The sequence below is a fragment of the Zingiber officinale genome, chromosome 4A, assembly GCF_018446385.1.
Source record: "Zingiber officinale cultivar Zhangliang chromosome 4A, Zo_v1.1, whole genome shotgun sequence".
Taxonomy (NCBI): domain Eukaryota; kingdom Viridiplantae; phylum Streptophyta; class Magnoliopsida; order Zingiberales; family Zingiberaceae; genus Zingiber; species Zingiber officinale.
Window position 1 is genome coordinate 142,482,212 of NC_055992.1, and position 21,687 is coordinate 142,503,898.

Consider the following 21,687-nt stretch of genomic DNA (forward strand, 5'->3'; position numbering starts at 1 on the left):
TTGATTCGAATTTGACTTACGAGTAATTCGTGAACAATTGAATAAAATATTATATATTTAAATTCGATTCAAAAAAATTATTAAATATGTTTGATTCAAATTTGATAATTTTAAATATAAATTAAATATATTTTAAACCGACTTAAAAAAAAAACTCACGAATTGACACAATTTTACCCCTAGTACAAGAGGTGAAATTCCATCCTCCTCGTTGTTGTTTTATTTTTGTTTGGATATTACATACGGGGTTAAAGGTATGTTTAACTATTATTTAAATCAATTTTCAGATTTTATACCTAATAGAAAAAGTGATCAAATTTTACAAATTGATTTGACTTGTCCGATTAGTGTAACCTTTGACTTGCTTGCCCTATTCCGTACACACCAAAACGTTAATCAAATAAGACGACTTGCAGTCAGCACCGACCTCGCCGCCCTCTTTCCTAAAATACCCCCATCGAGTTACAGGCCAAATTGCGTCGACTCGCTAATTTTAGGGTTCCAAGTCTTCAATTCCTTCCCCTCCCAAAACCCTTGCCGCCCCTTTTTGGCTCCCAACGTCTGATCCCCCTTTCGCTTGGTTTGATGTTTGATGCTTGATGCACGTCGGCCGTTAGCATCCGTTAGGGTTTCTGCAGCTGCCTTGCCGTGCTTCATTTTCCTCTCTCCTGACCTTGCCAGAGATGGTCTTGGCGCCTAGGAACGACGGCGGCAGTCAAATTATTCCTTTTCGCATCCGGAGCACCATCCAGTCCATAAGGGAGATCGTCGGCGACCACTCAGACGCTGATATTTACGCCATGCTAAAGGAGACGAACATGGATCCCAATGAAACCGCCCAGAGGCTGCTCTATCAAGGTTCTCATTCGATGCTCGTTTTCCTTCTTCACCTTCTGGTTGAATTTTCAAAGTTTGTGCCTTTTGGTTCGTGCAACTGACCAACCCCGGTCGCTATGTACTTCTTATGTTTGGCTGCTTCATTACAGTTGAACTGATGTTCCTAGATCCTGTATTCTTTAATAGCTGGTGAGCAGGAGTAAAGTTGGGTTTACGCGTCTAGTTTTATCAATGTGCTCAAGGGCAATGCATGTCTACTTACTGCTCGTCTCATGCCATGCGTGGAATGGCTCTTAGATATCAGTTTTCCTTGTTCGTTCGTTTTGCATTTGAAAAGATGACTTGGCAAACTGTATATGCAGTAAGTATAGCAGATGATAAAAGATTATGCCTACATTTTAGGTGTTTGGGGAGTGTGCAGTTGTTAGAGGGAGCTTGTCAATAGTTAGATGAAGATGCCAATTTAACTTAGGTCAGAGGAGTATAAAAATTAAAATTTATAATCATAGAATTCAAATTTCAAAAGTTGAAGGGGCTTTAAATGAGATGCAAAATGGAAAAGTAGTTGAACAAAATGATATTTTGATAGAGGTATGAAAGTGCATGGGGAAGTAAGGTATCAAATGATTTAAGAAGTTATTCAACTTGATATTGAAAACAAAACAAATGCGGGTAAGTACTCTAGTTCCTTTATATAAAAACAAAGGAGAATACAAAATTATAAAAATTATAGGGGTATTAAACAAATGTAGGAAATTATAATTCTTGGCGTTAATGAGCTATTGCTATGTTTGGTTGGTAGTAATGGAAATTGTAATAGCTAAAAGACTAGTTTTCAAACTTCCTACATGTTTAGACTAGGGGCGAGGAGTAGCTACAAAACCACACCTAGATTAAAGTCTATTCATGAAAGTGTTCCAATGTAGTTGGCTAATAGGTTTATCCTGTTCATATTCACATGAATTGTTTTCTCAAGCTGGCATGATTGAAGATTTGTAGCCTACATGTTTAATTACTTTAAGCTTAATTGATATTACTGCATCTTTCATGTCTCATCCTTGGAAAAATGCAAATAGTATTTAAAGATACTTGTGTTGGAATAACTATGGTATTTTATATCTTTTTATTTAACAATCTCTTCTCAATCTTGCTTAAGTTGTGTTGGAATAATTGTGTTATTTTATATCATTTCATTCAATGATCTTTTCTTAATCTTGCTTAAGTTCTTTATTTATTCATATGACAGATCCTTTTCATGAGGTAAAAAGGAGAAGGGATAGGAAGAAAGAGGTATGTATCAACACTGATAACATATATGTAAGCGTTTTTTGGTTTAGTTTTCGAAGAAATAACACAAAAATGTATGAATAGGAAGATCCCAATTACTTCATTGCTTTTATGTCTCCACAAAGTGATGTACTAACATATTTGAGCTTTTACATAATTTCACTTTGCGTTAGGGTGTCAACCACCATCAAAACATTGGTAAATGATATGTATGAATCTATCAAAAAATTATTGCACCAATATTAGGTTGTTTCTCGGAAGCATTGTGTTGTAGGGTTCAACTGCAATGTCTTGGCAATGACTGCTATATCTTCATGAGTACTTAGGTGTAGTATTAAATATAAAAGAGTTCTCAGCCTAAGTTGGATAAGAATTGAAACTATAAGAATACTAATTGTCTTTGATTTGGAATATAAAATGTAGGAACACTCACTAGGGAATCAATGATCGTAGATATGATGATTAGAAGAAGAATTAATATTTTATGCTTACATGAGACAAAATGGGTAGATAACACAAAGATGATAGAGAACTCAAGTTTTAAGTTATGGTACACATGAAAGAGTAAAACGAGAAATTTAGGGGGTGTTTGGTTCTTTCCTAGGAATAGGAATCGGAATGAGAATCATTGTATTGTGGAATGGGAATGGGTATGAGCATGGATATCATTCTTAAAAATAATGTTTGGTTAGTTGCATATTTTCTATCGGAATAAATCAAAATTTCCTTTTTTACCCTTAAAGAAAAAATAAGAGAAAAAAATAGATGTGAGAGAAAAATATGATGAAAGAGAATGATGAGAGAGAAAGTATGATGTGAAAGAATGAAGAGAGAGAAAGTGTGATGAGAGAAAATGAGAAAAGAGAGTGTGATAGGAGAGAGCATGATGAGAGAGAAAGTATGATGTGAGAGAGCGTACAATGAGAGAGGGTGAAGAGAGAGAAAATATAATGAGAAAAAATGAGAGATAAAGTATGGTGAGAGATAAAGTATGATGAGAGATAAAGTGTAATGAAAAAAAGAGAACATTGAGTATGATGGGAGAGATTGAGGAGAGAGAAAGTATGATGAGAGAGAAAGTATGATGAGAGATAGTGTGTTGAGGAAAAAAGGAGGGAGTGTGACAAGAGAGATTGAGGAGAGAGAAAGTGTGATGAGAGCGAAAGTGTAATGAGAAAAAAAGAGAAAAGGGAGTGTGATGTGAGAGATTGAGAGAGAAAGTATGATGAGAGAGAAAGTATGATGAGAAAAAAAGAAAGAAGAGAGTGCGATGGAAGAGATTGAGGAGAGAGAAAGTATGATGAGAGAGAAAGTGTAATGAGAAAAACAAGGAAAGATAGTGTGATAGGAGAGAGAAAGTGTGTGATAAAATGATGAGAGAGAAAATATGATGAGAGAGAACAAGGAGAGAGAAGTGATATGAAAGAAAAAATAAATAAATATATTTTGATATTTGATATTAAGGGAGAAAATTTTAGTTTTAGGTCAAGGGTATTTTTGGAATAAGGGAATATTTTGATTGATAAAAATAGGATAATAGCTCATTGAAGGGGAGGGTACATGGGAATGAATTATTACCCAATTTCAAGGATTCATTCCCTTATTTGCATTCCTATTCCTATAATCCAAACATTAACAATGACAATCAATGATTCTCATTCCTATTCCCCACTCCTATTCCTCTAAACCAAACGCCCTCTTAGTAGTATTATAGTAGATAGTTTGTTTAAAGAAAAAAGTAGTTAGGAAGAGAGAGAGTATTATAGCTCTTAAGATAGTAGTAACGAAAGAAACTATTAATGCAATTAGCATATATGCACTTAAAATAGGATTAAATGAGGACTCCAAAGGTTTTGGCAGATCTAAATGAGGTAGTATAAAAAATGTTAATAGGAGATCTCAATGGGCATGTAGGGGTAAAAATTAAGGAATATGATAGAGTATATGTGGGCTATGGTTTTGGAATAAGAAATGAAGAAAAAAACTATATTGAATTTGATGACAGCATATGAACTTATAATAACTAATATGTTTTTTAAGAAAAGAGAAGAAGACTTACTTTCAAAAGTGAAAATAATAAGTCGTAAATTGAATTTCTTATGATTAGGAAGAGAGTGGTGGAAGATAAAGGATGAGAAACAAAGTATCTTTAAGAAGACGGTAGAGCACACGGATTAAGATAAACACATGATGACTCAAATACGAGATGAGATAAGATAGTGCCAAACTTAAAAATAGTGGCTAAGAGTGTGCTCAGTAAGTCAAGAGGACGGACACCATCAAATAAAGAATTTTGGCGAAAGAGCGAGGAAGTATAGGAGAAAATGAAAGAAAAAAAGAATCACCTAAATGTATACTTGTAACAATGAAGAAAGCTTTAAAAGTATGTCGGTAAAAAAGAGGTTAAGAAAGTGAAGCCAAGATTAAAGTTTTCTAATGCTTGTATTGACAATTTGACACAAAAGAAGGGGAGATATATCTATAGAATAACTAAAGAGAGAGAGAGGAAAATAAAATGTTCTTACTCAAATAAGATGCATTAAAAATGAATTTAATAGGGTATTAGTGAAGGATGAGAAAATAAAGGAGCGATGGATATTTTTATCAATTTTTTTAATGAAGATTTAAGTTTCTAACTTATCTTAGAAAATTTAAGTAGGTAAAAATTTTAATTTTTATTGGAGAATTCAAATTTTAGAAGTAGAACGGGCACTAAATGCGATGAAAAATGGAAAAGCGGTCAGACTAGATGATATTCCAATAGATGTATTGAAGTGGCTAGGGAAGTAGTGTATTCAATGGCTTATAAAGTTATTAAACCTAATATTGAAAAAACAAGGAGACATACAAAATTGTACGAGTTATAGAGGCATTAAGCTAATGCGTCATACCACGAAACTTTGAGAAAGAGTGATATAAAAAAATAAAGCAAGAAGATCAAGGCGACTGCAAATCAATTTGAATTTATACTTGAAAGATGGACGCTAGAAGTTATACATATTCTCAAACAATTGCTTGAGAAGTATCACATGATATTTATTGACCTAGAAAAAACTTATGATAGAATATCAAGAGAAATTATGTTGAGAATTTTAGAAAAGAAAGATGTCAGCATAATATATATTAATAATTAAGGATATATATGAGGATGTAATGACAAGAGTGAAGATTCTAGGCAGATTGAGTGAAGCCTTCCCATAAAGACAAGATTACATCAAGTCGATCATATCTAAGTCCATACCTTTTGACACTAGTTATGGATGGATACACTAGACACATCCAATAGAGGTTGCCATGGTGTGTGTTGTTTGTAGATGATATTATTTTGGTTGATGCGACATGTAAAAGAGGAAAGCTAAGCTCAAAAGTGTTTTAGGCTTAGTAGATTAAAGACTGAATATATGAAATTTAAGTTTAGTAGTTGACATTCCAAGATAATTGTAAAGACGGGAGATGACAAGTATCTAGGTTCGTTTTTTTGTTTTTTGTAAAAGGATGGACGGTTGATAGAGATGCTTTATATAGGATATACTTAAGATAGTTGAAATGGAAGAGGAAGTTAGTTGCTTTTTGTGATCGTAAGATACTTTTAAAGTTTAATGGGAAATTTACAAAATGACGAGTTAAAGATACTTCATTATACGGAGTTAAATGTTGGACTATGAAGCGAGCACACGAGTTAAAGATGAGAGTCGGAGATGAGAATGCTAAAGCGGACATACGAGGATGGATAGATAAAAAATGAGAACAAAGAAAGTTGGAGTTGCACTTATTAAGAAAACACTTTGAAAGACACATGACCAATAAATTTCCCAAGTAGGTGATGTGAGACCCTAACAAATATGTATTTTAATTGAGGAAGAGAAATCAAAGAAGATATGCTTATAAAATATGATAAAATTCATTTAAATATAAATGATATAGTAGGGGATCGAGCCTAATGATGTAGGAGGACTTATACAGTTGACTCCACTTTGTAGGACAAAGACTTGGTTATTGTTATGTTTTCATGTTAGTTTCATTATGTTTTTTTTGTTCTTAAGCGTCCTTCCCATGGCACACAAGCACACTTTGTTTTTTTTCTTTCTTTCTGAAGAAATAAATACATGAAATTCTTTGGCATTCAATTTGAAATAGGTTAAGAAATCCTATGTATATTATGTAAATCATAACTTTTTCAAAGTTATCCTTAGGTTCATTATTCTAGTGTACATGGACTACATATCTTTTTATTTGACTCTAATTTTTCTGTTCTTTGCATAAAATTTCATCTACTCATTAGGACATTTATCATGACCTCAGCCTACAGGTTACAAGAGCTTTTCTGATACAAGAAAACACGTGGAACCTAATCTTCAATGGGCAAAATCGTCTACATCATTGGATCTGAATTTGCAGAGAGAAAATTATATCCAAAAATCAATACCAAGTAATGAATATCTCAACTTCTGAGCTTCTGTTATTTTGGTTTTGTGAGTGTGACAGGCAAAATGAATTCCCTTGTTATAAAGTAACAATTCTTTTCTAATTCTGTAGGCAGAGTAAATGAATTCTTTATTCTGTTGTATTTTCTAATTTTGTGAGTGCTTGCAGTCCTTGACATCTGCTTGTTTACTTGCTGTTTTATTAAATGTCTGATACAGAGAACTTTTGGTGTTTTTTTAGTCGGATGGGTCATGGTCCTAATTTATTTTTAAGTGGTATATCATGGGCTTTGTTTTTCAGCTGTCTGGGTTTTATCTAAGTTTTGGTTCTTTGTTTTAATTTTATATTCATTTGACTAGGTAGAACCTTTCTCCTTTGGACCTAGAACATGTTATTCATGGGCATGAATTTAAATAAAATAAATGTAGTTTCAGTCCGCATGACTGAAACATGTTGCCTTGCTAGTTGATTGAAATGCCACAACGCTGACAGAGGCAAGTTGTAGCAGTTAGGTTTGTGCCTGTGGCAGTCCCATACTTGGCAGGTGGCAGTGTGTTTCAATGATAAGTGGACAGGAGGCAAGTGGTTAGGCAATAATTCTTCTTCGTCCTACTCTAGGTGAATGACAAGATTTCTGGCCTGGGCAAGAAGAATTGAGAAGATGTCAATCATGTAAGGTGGCGGGGTTATAAGTTAGCCCAACTTTTTATTAAAAATTATAAGATACTTAGTTATACCTTGTAACTGTTCAGTAAATGTTCATAATCAAAACTAAATTGTTAATCGCCAAATCACTATTAATAAGTCATAGCTTCATAAGTTATATTTAGCAAATAAGTAGCAAGAATGTTTAAATTATTAGTTATATCACTTATAAGTTGTGATCATGACTGTCAAGTTGGTATCGATATCAGAATTGGATGATTGAAAAACCAAAATCAGATTTGTCAAAAGATAAAATATCTATATAAGATAATAAATTCTGTGCAATCATAATACTTGTTCACAGTATGTTTCATCAAACATTATATAATTAATAACTCACATTACATATAGTTCATATTAGAAGTAGTAAAGTTGGATTAGAATACATTATCTATTATCCCAATATTAGTAGTGACACCAAGTTAATAATATCATATTATTATGACAATGTTAATAGTATCATATTATTATTATTATATGATAAATTTATATTTTTGAACTATTAGGTAATAATAGATCATTAAGATAAATGTGTATGTATTAGATTTTTAATAAATTAAATCATATTTATTAATATATAAGAAATAAATAAAAAGTCAGAATGTATTACAAGAAATGTTAAAAACCTTATTTATTGGTATAAAATTTAAATAATGCTAGAAATTATTTATTAGTATAAATTTAAATAATATTCTATTATTAATAATATTTGATAATATTAGTTTAATAGTTAATATTTCATATTAGTAGTCTTTTTTGAACTTCACATTGAAGTGAATAGATTTATAAGATTTCTCTCAACCAATAGTAATTTCGCTCAATTTACTCAAACAGAGGGAAAGAGATAGATGAGGCACTCCATCCCATCTAACTAGAGACAGGTTAAAATTAGTAGAAAGGTTTAATGATTAATCTTGTGACAATATCGAGTGGTGGTGAGGTTGAGAAATTTAAGTTGGAACTTGTGATAGTGATGAATATCTTGCCTTCTTAGTTGCATTTACTAGATTCAAGCTGGTTTTCCATATCAAATCTAATTCATCCAAATTTCAACCTATCCATCCATTTTCACCTTCGATTTGCTCAAATTTCAAAAATTTCCATATATTTTCTAGTGGAATCTATTTCATTTCTAGGTAATTTCTTCGGATCTTGGGTTGTTGAAAATGTCTTGATGATCTTTGTGTGGTAACTGATTTTTTGAGAAAGATTGCACAGAACTTTTCTGATATGATCCAACTTGGGCAATCCATATAGGTATCAGTAGATCTTGACAATCATGAACTGAATAAAGCTAATTTATAAGTCATGAGATTTATATAGCTAATACGCTTTGAGAATGGGATCATCTGAAAGCTTGGGATAAATGCGCAGATGAAATAATAATGTATCATCTATTTAACTCTCTGCCTATTTTGCCTATCAACATTATTCAGTTATGGTGTATAAGGACATGAAGATTTTTAAAGAATACTCTAGCTAGAGACAAATAATTAAAATGTATGAGAAATTTACTTTGGTATTGTCACTTCTAAAAGCTATAATAGACACTCTAATTCAATTTTCTAATTTCAACACAGAAAAAAAGGAAGATTTGGGATGCTCCTTTAATAGGAAGACTGTAATTCTAGATTAGCCATCTATGAGGTTAAATAAAGTATTTAACGTCAAGCTTTGAGCATACTTTATTTGGACCTAGAATGTTCTAGGCAAATGTGATTGGAATCAGGATTATGAATACCGAGAGGAAGGTTTCAGCATTATTTTCTAGTTGTTAGTATAGGACCTTCTAAACATTGTCATCTTGGTAGGTTCTGGCATAGACTATGGATTTGGTATGGTGAGGGATTAAGACATCAGAACATTTGAATGTGCAGTCATAGTCAAATATAATCCTCAAGACTCTTGACCTGTATTAGATACTCACTCAGTCCACAAATCCGGATGGATATAGAATCAATCGTAAAGGCTATTGAATAATTCAGCAACTTTGTGAGTTTGCTAACAGAGTAATTTCTAAGAAAAGTTTACATAGGAACTGAAGGAAGTTGTAAAAATGGTGTAGGGTTGAGTTGACCAACAACCTAAACAAGTCAAACTGACCCGTTTCTACAACGATGCCAGTAGGATGAGATGTAGGTTTAGGACTTGAGAAAAGGGAGATGGTACAAACGTATGGCTAGAAGCTCTAGAATCTAGGTATCTTGATTTTTGATACATAAGCATTTGCTATACAAGTGATAGAAACATCTTCATAAACTAGAGATGGTATGGATGTTGCATTCTGAGATTTGTTTTCCGAGAAGCATCTTCATAAACTAGAGATGGTATGGATGCTGCATTCTGAGATTTAGTTTCCCACTAGCGGAAACATAGATATTCCTCATTAGAGTATGTCAACGGTAGAGGCCATTTTGCCTAATATTGTCATGGAAAGTCTCTTGGATGGACCCATATAGTTAGAGATCACTAATTGACTAATAGTTCTTAGATTCCAAAGCAATGAAGCTAGTTCAGCTAATATTATGCTGGTTTTAGAAAGAAGGCAGTTCTAGTAGGGTTCTTTTTGAAACATGAACTAATAGACCAACTTGGTTGAAGGATGACATCCACCAACAGCTGTGTTGAATGCCTTTACCTTCAAGCAGGAAGCATCATTTTAAAGCATCAGATGGGCAGAGAAAGCAATAAATTCAAGATTGAGCAGAATGGGCTGCCTGCTCTGTCAATCTGCTGTAGTGGCTAGAAGCAGAGAGCAAAGATGACTTTCAATTTGGGGCCACTAGAATCTACAGAAAATATATGGTGTGGCTGAAAGAAACAGAAAAAATCTCAAACAGAAAAGATCAGGTTCAAGAGCTGGTATGCAGAAAAGAAACAGGTGAAATTGCCTTGAAGAAGAATAGAGCTGTAGAGTGAACAAACAACAAAGGTAAAGATCAGATCAGAGCTGGAAGAAGAGAAACACACAGGAAAGAGCTGCAGATTGAGAAGTTATGTTGAGTCTGATGAAGATCTGCTATGACGAGATGATCTGCTGTTGATGTGAGTTCACCAAGGAAAAGAAGCAGGAGAAATTCAATTAGGAAAAACTGAAGAAGCACAAAGGTGGAACTCCCAGTAGATTTTGCTAAATCAATGCCTGAAAAGTGTTCAGCAAGGCAACATTGGATGGAGACAAGAAAACACATCTGCAGCAAAGTAAGAACTCAAGATAAGGACAAGATCTGCTTGTTCTCCCAGAGTGTGTTGCAATGAGAACCCAGTAGGTGTTCTGGCTCCATAGCAACATATAGAGAACATGAGCATGTGAGGGGAGCTTGCTCTAATACGAAGCAACATGACAATATACTAGAGTCAATCCCTGAAGTACTTCCCTCTATCTTTATATATGTATATATATTTTAATTTTGTATCACATCCCTAAGTCAGCCGCCTCCACTTAGTGGGAAAAGGCTTGGTGGTTGTTGTTGTTGTTGTTGTATCACATCCCTAAGTCGGGTATTGTTTCATAGAAGCCCTGAGATATTTACGATTAAGTCCATGGTAACATTTAAAGATTATTAACAATAGTTACAGATAGATGATAGTTACAATTATTAAAAAAGATTTTTTAATTGAGAGTCAAAAAGATATAATTTACAACTCTTCAATGATAATGTATAAAATCTTAATTGCTACAGTAAAGGTTGATTAATATTGAATACAAATGTATTCTAATCAAGGTGGTTGGGCTGAGATCCTATCTAGGAATAATAACAGATGAGATTGAATTGTAGGTTCAAATGATCTTTAGCCCAATTTGAAATTTAGGATCATAAGATCCTAAGGTCAAGATCACAATATTTGCTACCATATATGCTTGTAGGGATGGGAAAAGGTTGTGATATGTTCATCTAACAGTATAAGGTCGTTTTTCATTGACTTTATCTCTATCTTATTCTATTTCTCCATTGTATTTTTGATAGGGGCCTTCCATTGCCTCTTTTTGAATCCGTTTTAAATGTTATTTTTGAATGCATTTCTGCATTGATAAAGATTTGTGCTTGGAAGCTTGTTAGTTTTCTTATGAAAAATTATAAAATGGCAACTCAGTTGAGGAGGTTAATGTCAATGTACGTGATTAGCATACAAATTTTGTTCCATTTGTACTCACTGTCCTTTATATATATATATATTCTCTCGGCCTTCTCTTGTTTGATTAATCTGTTGATTTTTTTCTTTTTCAGTTGCCTCATTCCTGTCTTATAATATCTCATGATGCTAACAGATTTCCCCCCTTTCTCATTTCCTATTTCTTTTGTTGTTTTGTCAGTCATGCTTAGAGTAAATTCCAAGAATCTTCTTATAATAATAACCTTTTAGTTAACAACAAATATATATAGTGGGGAAAAACCAACTTTGGATGCAAGCTCAATTATATGGGGACTGGAGCTATTTTTTTTTACCCTTTTCAAGGGATTTTTTTTTTTTAAAACCTTGTTCAAGGGAAATATTATATATGTTTTGATAATCCAGGCGTTCAGGCTTTACTTGACTAATCCTTGAGGTAGATGGCGTTCCCCTAGTTTGCCTACCGGGTAAATCTGGAGAACAACTTATGCACACTCGGAGTCAACCTCCAAGATATTCGTCTCATTTGGGATTCAAACTCTAGTCCTCTTATTGCTCCTCTTACCACTGCACCACATCCATAGGGGGCATATGGTGAGAATTGTTTGTCTGAATGTCGTTGTAGCTACTCATAGCGATTCTACGCAATTATTCAGGCCTCTTATGTAGTAGAAGAAATTTAGATGAAGGGAAAGAAAAAAAAAAATTCTTTCCCTTGTTCATCTGCTGACAAATCAGGGAGAGAAAGGAAGTGAGGAAGATTTATTTCACCTATATCAGTGATATTATTTCCTGCCCCATTATGGTGGGATAGAAATAAATGACAGACATTTGTTTCGGTCAGCATTTGTTAACCAGAAATTTTTATACTTCAAATGTCCCTGATTTCCACAGCTTAAATTGTTTTATTTTTTCCTTACTTTCTCTCCAAGTATCCATATTTCTGTAATTACTGTTGAAAGTTAGCAAAGATGTTTGCAACTTGCGAAGATTCTTATTTGGGTTTATAATTAACCATTCTCTCTAGGCACCCAACTTTTCTCCTCTTCCATGATGGTGCTATGTTGGGCCTTTTATCTTGGCCATCTCGGTTTACAATGGTAGTTGTTGCTTCTGTTCATATATATTTTTTGGTACTTGTATATTTGTGTTGGACTGAAGCTCTAAGTTGAGTTTGCATGTAAAAGCTTTCAGAATCAACCTTGCTAGATACTTGGAAACACACCCCCATCAAATCTACGTACCTTGTCTCGAGTCTAAGCAACATATGACATATCTTTTGTTGAAATCCAGTCCTAAGAATACATTAATTTGATTCTTCTCCACGATCAATAGTTAGTCACTGACTGGAACTGCTTGCATTGCAGGTCTTGATTTCTATTTAAGATGTGTGAATTCCATCTTCCTTGTTCAAAATGGGACCTTTTATTTAACCTATACATGAAGCAGAGAGTTCTAAATAGTCAAATTTTGTCTATTGTATTATTTTCATGCTGCACCTCTGCTGCTAGCCATTCTGTTTCTTTTTCTTGTTTATTGGGCGCTCTTACTGTTCCTCTTTCATAGCATTTCTACAGCTAAAGCTTATCTGCTGCTACTGTAGGCATTTAACTCCTGCCCCCCTTTTTATATTTTCAAGTGTTTCTGGGTATGATCAACTCAAGTGCATCACACATATTTATAGGTCCATTGTGCTGATTACTTCTCATTTGAGAAAAAAAGGAAAAAAATTAAGACGCTACTGCTTCTAGAGGACAAGAAGAAACACAAAAAATAGTTATGATATTCCGAATCCTAAAATGTCGCCATGCATTTTGTTGAAATTTGATTATGCTTTCATGATTCTTGTTTAAATGATATCTTACTTCACAAGAAGAATGTGTTCTTAATAAGTTTCTTAATCTCTGAATTGTAGAAAATGGCTTTGTATATTTGTTTAGAGTTTGTCTTTCAGAATTCCATTGTCCATTATATTCTGTGGAACATATTCATGATGTATAAATTTTTAGAGAGTTTTGTTCAACTATGCAGGAATTAGCAGACAATTTCGTGTTGTTAGAGACAACCGAGCCAACCAAAATGCCAAAGAGGATGCTGTACAAGAAACAATTGATCAATTAACTTCTAGCATTGGAAACACTTCATCAAGTGTCATTGAGAAGAGGTTTGTTTTTTTTTTTTAATTTTTGGATTTGGGTAGAGGCTAAATTACAACTACATTACTATCATTGGCTGCATGACCTTCATTGTTTTTTTTGGGGCTGGTTGGTGGTTGTAATATATATTGAGTGTTTGTACAATTTGAAGACGGTGGCAGAGTAGAACACTAAATTTGAATATATCACTGGAGAATAGTGATATAAAGCTCAATGGAGGAATATATTTATGTACTTGACTCCTAATAATAGTGATGAACACATTTGGTTGATGACGTGCTAAGGTAGAACATGAGAGCTTGAAGGATCGTTGAGGTTGTTAATTTAGTGATATTTTCATCCGGTAAAAATTCCAGTAGTTGTGAATTGTTAAGCAATGGCATGAGTGATGTAGAAGATCACCAAAATTTTGGTTTGGTATTGTATGAAAAGCCATCACATGTAGGATTCTCAACAGAATATGATTAATAATATTTGACGGCTTATCAAGAGTTCTGACATACTAATTTGACAAATATTGCCAGCTTTCAAATTTGTGCACAAGCCATTGTTGACCAAAATAATTTGGTGATTGAGAATGACCTTTCTTTCCTCTCCCCTAAATTTATTTTTATTTGGTGTTCTTTTGGGTCGGGAATTGAGAAATAGCAAGGTGAGGAATGTGGCTGGGGATTACTTGGTTGCATATTAGAAGCAACTCAAGTTTTTTAGACTTGAATAGATGCGACACAAGCATTGATCTAAGTTTCTGGCTCTATTATTTATGAAATTTTATTACACATGTTCAATAGAAATACCAAGTGTATATCTGGAGTCTGCTTCAACAGGGGTATGGCAAGGGTAGTTGAAGAGTATCTGTGAGAATTTTTTATGCATTGAGAATCATCAAAATGAGCTTTTGTGGCAAGTGTAAGTATGGGTGAAGAAGATAGTTGTTATACTATATTTGGTCTTCTCGCTTGATGGTCCTTTTTTTTCTGCCCAAGTTATAAGCATGAGCCTTCCAAGAAAGTGTGCCAATTTGAGCAACTTTCTCTCAGTTTTTGTGTTATGTTGGCTTTTGCTCAAGGCATCCGTGATACTGAAGTCAATGCTGTGTTTGTTCTTTTTTTCTTTTATGTGAAAAAGTGTTAAATCTCACATAGTTTCCTATTTTACATGTTATCACTTAAGCAATGACCGAGATATATTGGAGGAACAACTTTCTGTTGCACCAAAGTTAGGACAACTCATATCAGCAGGTTCAGGCAAGTCTATTGATCCACCTAGTAATGCCAATGAAACAGGCTCAAGTGCTAGTCAGGGGGCATGTCAGCATCGAGAGGCAAAGACAACTGCCCTCTCGTCCAGGACACAGGATTTCGATAATAATTATAGGGCTCATTCTAAAACTCCCCCAAGCAATTCCAGTGATAGTTTGTACTATTCCTTCTCAGATCCCGTGCATGTCCCATCTGCTAACTCTTTATCAGCTGGAAAAGTTGGGGCTATTCGTCGTGAAGTTGGAGCTGTTGGTGCTCAGAGACAACCTCCCAATTATAGGGCTTCTCAGTCATCTGTTTCTACAAATTCCTTTTCAATTTCTCTATTGAGAAAAGATGTATTGCCGCAGACAGAATTACCTGGTCATTCAATTGCCGCATATAAGAGCAATCAGTTAAACCAAGTCTCTACTTCAGTGCCTACTTTGCTCAACACACCTATGGGAAAATCTGCTCCAAGTAACCAACATAATGGCAAGGTGCAGCGTCAGTCAGTCAGTAGTCATAAAGGTAAATCTTCTGTTACTAGCATTCTTAATGTTGTCCTTGTATCATGGTCAGATGCATGCATGATGCTTAATATCTGTATTTTAATTCATCAAGTTATAAGAAAGATAGCAGTATATGCAATAGAAAAGAGTTCTTTGCATCCATATATACCTCAACAGAATCATTGATTACTTAACTAGCCATGCAAACTAAATTATCTACTCTAAGCCATCACGGGTGTGGTGCAGTGGTAAAACACTTAGGGGAATGGATGAATATTTTGGAGGTCGACCTTTAAGTATGCATAAGTTCTCCAGATTTCCCGGTAGGCAAATTAGGGGGAAGGCCGTCTACCTCTAAGATTAGTTGGGCGAAGCCTAGACACTCACTTGAATTATTAAAAAAAATAAAATAAAATAAATTTACTATAATGCCCGTAAATTGGATTATACATATTAATGTTGTTTCAAATCATACTGTTTAAATGTTTGATGAAGATATTAGTTAAATCCAGCTTTGCGAAGATACAATCTTGGTGCCACATGGACACTTTGGTGGCATGATGCTCTTGACCCAATTCAAGCCACACAGATGCATATTGGTTTTTTGAAGAATGGAAAACTAGCTGACGGATTGTGAAAAAAGAGATGTGGTTCTAGTAACTAAACGGGATGATAATTTCAAGAAAGAACAGTGAACCCTTGACATCTGCTCTCTTGATTGAGAAAAGGAATACGCTCCAGAAGATTAATAATAACTAATCTATTCATTGGCTTCCAGTTTATGGAGACAGTGAGAATTGGAAATTGAATAGTGTAGAGAATAGAAAAAATTTAGGGTTATACTTTTTACTCAAGATGTAAAAGCAAAATTGTTGAAAGAAAATGAGTAATATTCTAACATTTACTTCTATTAAGAGGGAGGTGATTTGACATATCACAGTGGATGATCAAAGCGAACACCCTCAAAATGATAACTCTCTCCCAAAGAAATAAAATGGATTCTTAACATTAACTTTAGACCACTTTTTATACTCCCAACCATAATAAAAACTAGAAAATAAATACTTCATTAATTACTAAAAGGAAAAAATGTGACAACCTTAAACTATCAAATAACTCAACAATTTATCAAATATTAAACATTAAGTTTAAGTTTCAATTGGATTCAAGTTTTCAAGTTATTCTTCAATTTATTTTCTTTTCTGCATCATTATCCCCTATCAATCATTTTCCCCTATCAATAACTTAACTTCATCAAGGGGGAAAATAAGATTATCCACAAAGGTGCAATGTGGTCTCTCTAGATGGACCGGGCAGCCGTGCTCTATTTCTTTAAGTAGCTTGGGGGCAAGCCTTTTTTTGGTGATCCAAGCATTACAAAAGTCGTCTCCAAGGGACTATTGATGCCTTCCATGTACACCACCACCCTACTCTTCCTAACATTGAACTTGATTTTTGAGCTTGAGAAGGCAAATGACACTCCATAGGATCTAGTGCTACTTTTGGTCCATTAGCCTCTATCATGGTTCATCAGTCACTGCCACCGCCATTTGTCATGCTTCTGATCTGAGCACCATTCTGAGGAGAGTAAGAGCATATTGAAAGATCAAGAGATCTCAAATTTTTGTAATACAGTCTGCTATTCGTAAAATTATGGAACATCCCTAGTTCAATATCTTTTTCCAGTTATGGTAGCAAGAAGTAGCTTTCCTTTGGATTTGGGCCCTGACCATATTTTTTACTTGGAAGGAAAAATTTGAAGCAACTTATTTTAGGACTTTGTAGTGCAAATTCCAAAACAGGTGGTAGGATCAGTGAAATTTGCATAATCAAGAAAGTAAAATATTTTTGTTTGCGAGATGACAAATGATATCTTATTATAATAAGGATGCATATCATGTTTCATACATGAGATAACCAGATTAGTGATCATATATTTATTTATTACAATATCAATAGTTTTTTTTATTATTAAGTCAAAAAAATATCAGATCAGTGATTAGTGATAATATTTGGTTAAATACAACAATATTTTTGGTATATAATATAATATTTGATTATTTATACATAAGTCGATGTTATTAGATTATAATTTTTTTTTTATATTTATTGAATAGAATTAAATAAACATTAAAAATATTATGAAGAATAAAATAAGATTCATGATAAATATTTAAATATATTATTTCTAACATTATTTGCTATTTAATATTCTTTTTATTCTGGTTTGGTTGGTACCTTAAACAACTTCAAAATGAGTTTACAAGGCTTTTTGTGGCCACTAATGATCAAGACAGGTGTATTCTCTCTTAATCTATACTTGCCTGTCTAGATTGAGATTAAGAGATGGATGAGACACTTGTTTTAAGCTAGTGGCAAATTGGGTGCAGTCGCAAGATAATAATTGATCTTGAGCTTGCTAAAAATCAAGAGTGGTGACAAGGTTTCATGATTAGAGGTGGAATGCAAGCGAGCAATGTATACTCCCTTAACGTGATTTCTTTTCTAGCATTTATTAAATGATTAGTAGTTTGTTTCTACTTCATATGCTATATTTTTTGGTTAACTATGTATCATTCTGGCTTGAAGATTCTGTCATAATATACTTTTATGCTTGCTTTGACAGTCACTTTGCAGCCATGCAGGTCAACATGGAGTGGAAGCCAAAATCTACTAGAAAACCCAATATTGATGTACCAGCTACATATGGAACTGTTTCAGCTGCTCCATCTTCTGCTGATAATTCGATTAGCTCAAAGGTGATTGATGTTACTGGACTGTCTAAGAACTTGTCAAAACTTAGTATCCTAGAAAATCAACACGTAATCATACCCCAACATTTACAAGTTCCAGAATCGGAACTTGCACGCTTGACATTTGGCAGTTTTGAAGTTGGATTTGACACAAACAAATATACGTATAACCAATCTCAAAGGGCAGATGATGTTGCTGATGAACCTTCTATGAGGTCCTACCATCTCTCATTTTTATCATTTTGAACTCATCTTTGACTTTATACTGACTAATATTTCCCTAGATTTTTTTTTTCCTAATTAAACTGCTAACAATCATGAAGCTTTGTTGCAGTTTGTTGCCTCGGGCATTTAATTATCATTACATTTTTTTTTTCCATTTTTAATGTTAAAAATGGATTCATATACTTTAGTTTGTTGCCAGTTCATCAGCTTCACCTCCACTTGTCTCTAATGAGGACACTTTTACTGTTATTAATGGGGGTACCATGGACGTCCAAGTTAGAACCTCTCAATCTGACTATCCTGCATCAGTTGCAGAATCTGAGGAACTGCCAACTGGAAATGAGTCTACAACTCAACATATTGGAAGTTATGCAGACATTGGATTAGTCAAAAGTGGCAGTCTTTACAATTCTGAACAACAATTAAAAAATCCAGAAAGCTTGTCGAACTTTGGAGTAAGTTTGGCAACATGGATTGCTTCTAGTTTGAACTGTGAATAACTATTGAAATAGAGATTCATAACGCTAGTTAGTAAGAATAGCTGATCTTATTGTGATGATATTCTCACTAACTTATTTTGTTTTTACTTCAAACAGGCCTATGACAATCAAAGTGGTTATGATGTGCCATTTTTAAGAACAGTTATGGAAGACAATGCACACATTCAGGACTTGGCTTCATCTTCTGAGGTTGTTTTTTATGTGTGGGACAAGTCTCACTTATGTCAGATTGCTAATTACTACATAAAATACCTTTTGGTTTGTTGAGGCCCTGTTTTGCCATTGCGTGGGTGCCTGGTTGCTTTATGCTTCTGATTTACTAGTGGTTGCCTCTATTCCTTTGTGTTTAATTTGTTGCATTTTTTTTTCTGCAGGTGTTGAACTCACTTGCTGCTAGTTTCAGTCCTTTATCCAATGTGGCTGTCACACAGCAGCAACAATTTGTTCATCAGCCTCAGCAGTCACTTCCGCAGATGTATCCCCAAGTTCACATGCCACATTACCCTAACTTTGTTCCATATCGGCACATATTTTCTCCAATCTATGTTCCTCCAATTGCAATGCCAAACTATTCTAGCAATCCTCCATATCCTCACCCGTCAAATGGAAATAATTTTGTTCTGATGCCAGGAGGAAGCTCACAAATCTCACCTGACACCATGAAATATGCCCTGCCACAGTATAAACCACTTCCCACTGGTAGTCCTACTGCCTATACCAGCTATAGCAATTCTGCTTTTAGTATTAGTTCTCCTGTTGCTGTTGGCAGTACAACAGGCATTGAAGATTTCAGCAGGGTCAAGTATAAAGACAGCAGTCTCTATGTGCTGAATCAACAGGTATTATTTTACAGCTTCATGTTTTTTTTAATCTCACTGATTTAGTAAAAAGACAAGAGTGTTCCATAACTCTTACAAGCTGAACTCATTACTTTTCTAGATATTCTTCGACTCTGTTTTTATTGTGGATATGATATGAAGTATTCTCGTCATCTTATGTCTCTAGTGGCATTTCTATAGTGCAGTCTAATCAACTCAAGTGAACTGAAGCCACACTTTTCTGGGTATCTTTATATTGTCTGCAAGTATTTTTCTGGACAATGGTTTCAATACAGGATTTTCACCTTATTTCTCTTGAGGCTTTAAAGATGGTTTTCATGTTAGTATCCCTAGATTTTTGGTGCAATGTTCAGTACTGTTCTAATTTCTCCCTTTGCTTGATGAATGCTTATATCTTGTTCAAAAAGTTGAACTGATTTTTATTTCTAAATGACATGGTTATACTTGTTATTCTATTATGTCGTTTTGTGGTAACATGCGGTTTGTTTATTTCCTGCAGGCAGAGACATCTGATTTATGGATTCAGACGCCCAGAGATGTTCCAAACTTGCCGTCGGCTCCTTACTACAATTTACCAGCACAATCACCACATGCTGCATTTATGCCTGGTGCACATGCTGGCCATGCTTCATTCAGTGCTGCAGCACAGATTCCACATGTCCAGTACCCTGGCCTGTACCATCCAACTCAACCAGCGTCCATAGCAACACCTCATCAGTTGTTGCACCATCAGGTCTCACCAGCCATTGGTGGAGGCGTTGGGGTTGGGCTGGCAGCTCCAGGCCCTCAGGTCGGAACCTATCAGCAGTCACAGCTTGGTCTTGGTCATCTAAATTGGACTGGCAACTTTTGAAGATGTACTATCTGCCTCATTCAAGGGAAGGCGTGGGCAATTGTCTGTAATTGGAAGAAATTTTCTTAGCTAAATGACTGTCAGGTATATTTAAAACAATACAATAACAGACTTGCGCATTATTTATATGCAACTCCAGACTCCAGAGTATAGTCGACTCTAGTTCATAAAGTGGGTGAAAGTTGAGATGGACCTGAAGTTCTATAGGATTGACTGAGTGTCTTGAGCAGGATGAATGTGTTGGGAGTGTAAAATGATAGGGCAGGCTGAGTTGGTTGGGTTGGCCATACTGGCTGAGTGAGATGGGCATATTGTGTGGGACAAATTGAGTTAGATGGGTATGAATGTTGCGGGAACTTGAGAGGTAATTAAATGGGCTAAGATTGATCAAGTGAGTTAGCTGAGTTACACAGATGGGATTACTGAGTGACCTGTAAAGGCCAGACAAAACTAAGTTGGGTGTGGTATTTCTCATAAGGGATATTCTGTGTGAGGTTGTTCCCTTCTAGAGTGTGAGGTTGTTCTGGAGGGGCCGTTAACATAAAGACTTCATCTTTTGCTGCAAAAGAGCGAGCAACCAAACTTTTTGCAAAGGAAAACAGAGAATGTAAACGTTAACTGCTACCGCAATCAAAGAGGAAGCATGAGCTTGATGGTTGCGACACGAGAGATCTACAGTCTGTTAAATTTTTTTAATGATTCTCATCTTTTGTTGGCAGTTGGAAGTCTCACGCATCATCATCTAGCCTGCTATAGCTTGGCAGGCGGTAAGAATCTCATGTTAGAATTTTTTCTTTAATTTTGGGTTGCCGTTAATTAATAATTAATTTTATTTTTTTTAAAAATTATGTTATATAAATTGAATCTAACCTCAACCTATAAAGAGTGACCATATATGGTTAAATGATGTGAGAGATGGATGTATAGACCTAAACCTAATAACTTTTATTCGGAGAGAAGGGAGATTAATTAAGGGTATTCTTTTGTAAACAATCTGTCTCCTCTTCCATTTCATAAATTCCCGTTGAAGCATCTTCATGAAAGGAGGAAGAGAAAGATGAAGTTTAGGACAAACCATGACCATTGTCGCCTGTGGTTGCCACTACTGAATAGTTCAATAGCATCGACTTTCGTCGGTGTGCGATAGCAACAATATCAGTCATGCACCCTCCACGACATGAGATGCCAGTGTTGTTTTTAATGTGATTGAAAGAAAATATGTCTAACTGAACTAGTTATCT

The 21,687-nt window shown here is 34.6% G+C and overlaps 1 protein-coding gene across 2 annotated transcripts; it reads left to right on the top strand.

Moving 5' to 3' along the window:
• Window positions 1-441: 441 nt before the first annotated feature.
• Window positions 442-20,572, top strand: LOC121971528 (GBF-interacting protein 1-like). 2 transcript variants are annotated; one of them, XM_042522842.1, is made up of 11 exons: window positions 442-858; window positions 2,084-2,127; window positions 6,427-6,553; window positions 13,399-13,531; window positions 14,697-14,770; window positions 14,960-15,295; window positions 17,914-18,244; window positions 18,454-18,709; window positions 18,851-18,943; window positions 19,129-19,593; window positions 20,093-20,572. In XM_042522842.1, exons 1-11 carry the CDS (start codon window positions 684-686, stop codon window positions 20,444-20,446), a joined length of 2,388 nt encoding a protein of 795 aa, XP_042378776.1. In that variant the 5' UTR covers window positions 442-683; the 3' UTR covers window positions 20,447-20,572. The 2 variants fall into 2 exon arrangements, with proteins under 2 accessions (XP_042378776.1, XP_042378775.1); XM_042522841.1 differs by having other exon boundaries at window positions 14,697-15,295.
• Window positions 20,573-21,687: the final 1,115 nt, after the last annotated feature.

Excerpts from the sequence above, each read along its gene's own strand:
- LOC121971528 (XM_042522841.1), top strand. The coding sequence starts at position 684 with ATGGTCTTGGCGCCTAGGAACGACGGCGGCAGTCAAATTATTCCTTTT. Across the intron at positions 15,296-17,913 it reads GTCAGTCAGTAGTCATAAAG|CCATGCAGGTCAACATGGAG; the intron begins GTAAATCTTCTG and ends GTCACTTTGCAG. Across the intron at positions 18,944-19,128 it reads ACTTGGCTTCATCTTCTGAG|GTGTTGAACTCACTTGCTGC; the intron begins GTTGTTTTTTAT and ends TTTTTTCTGCAG.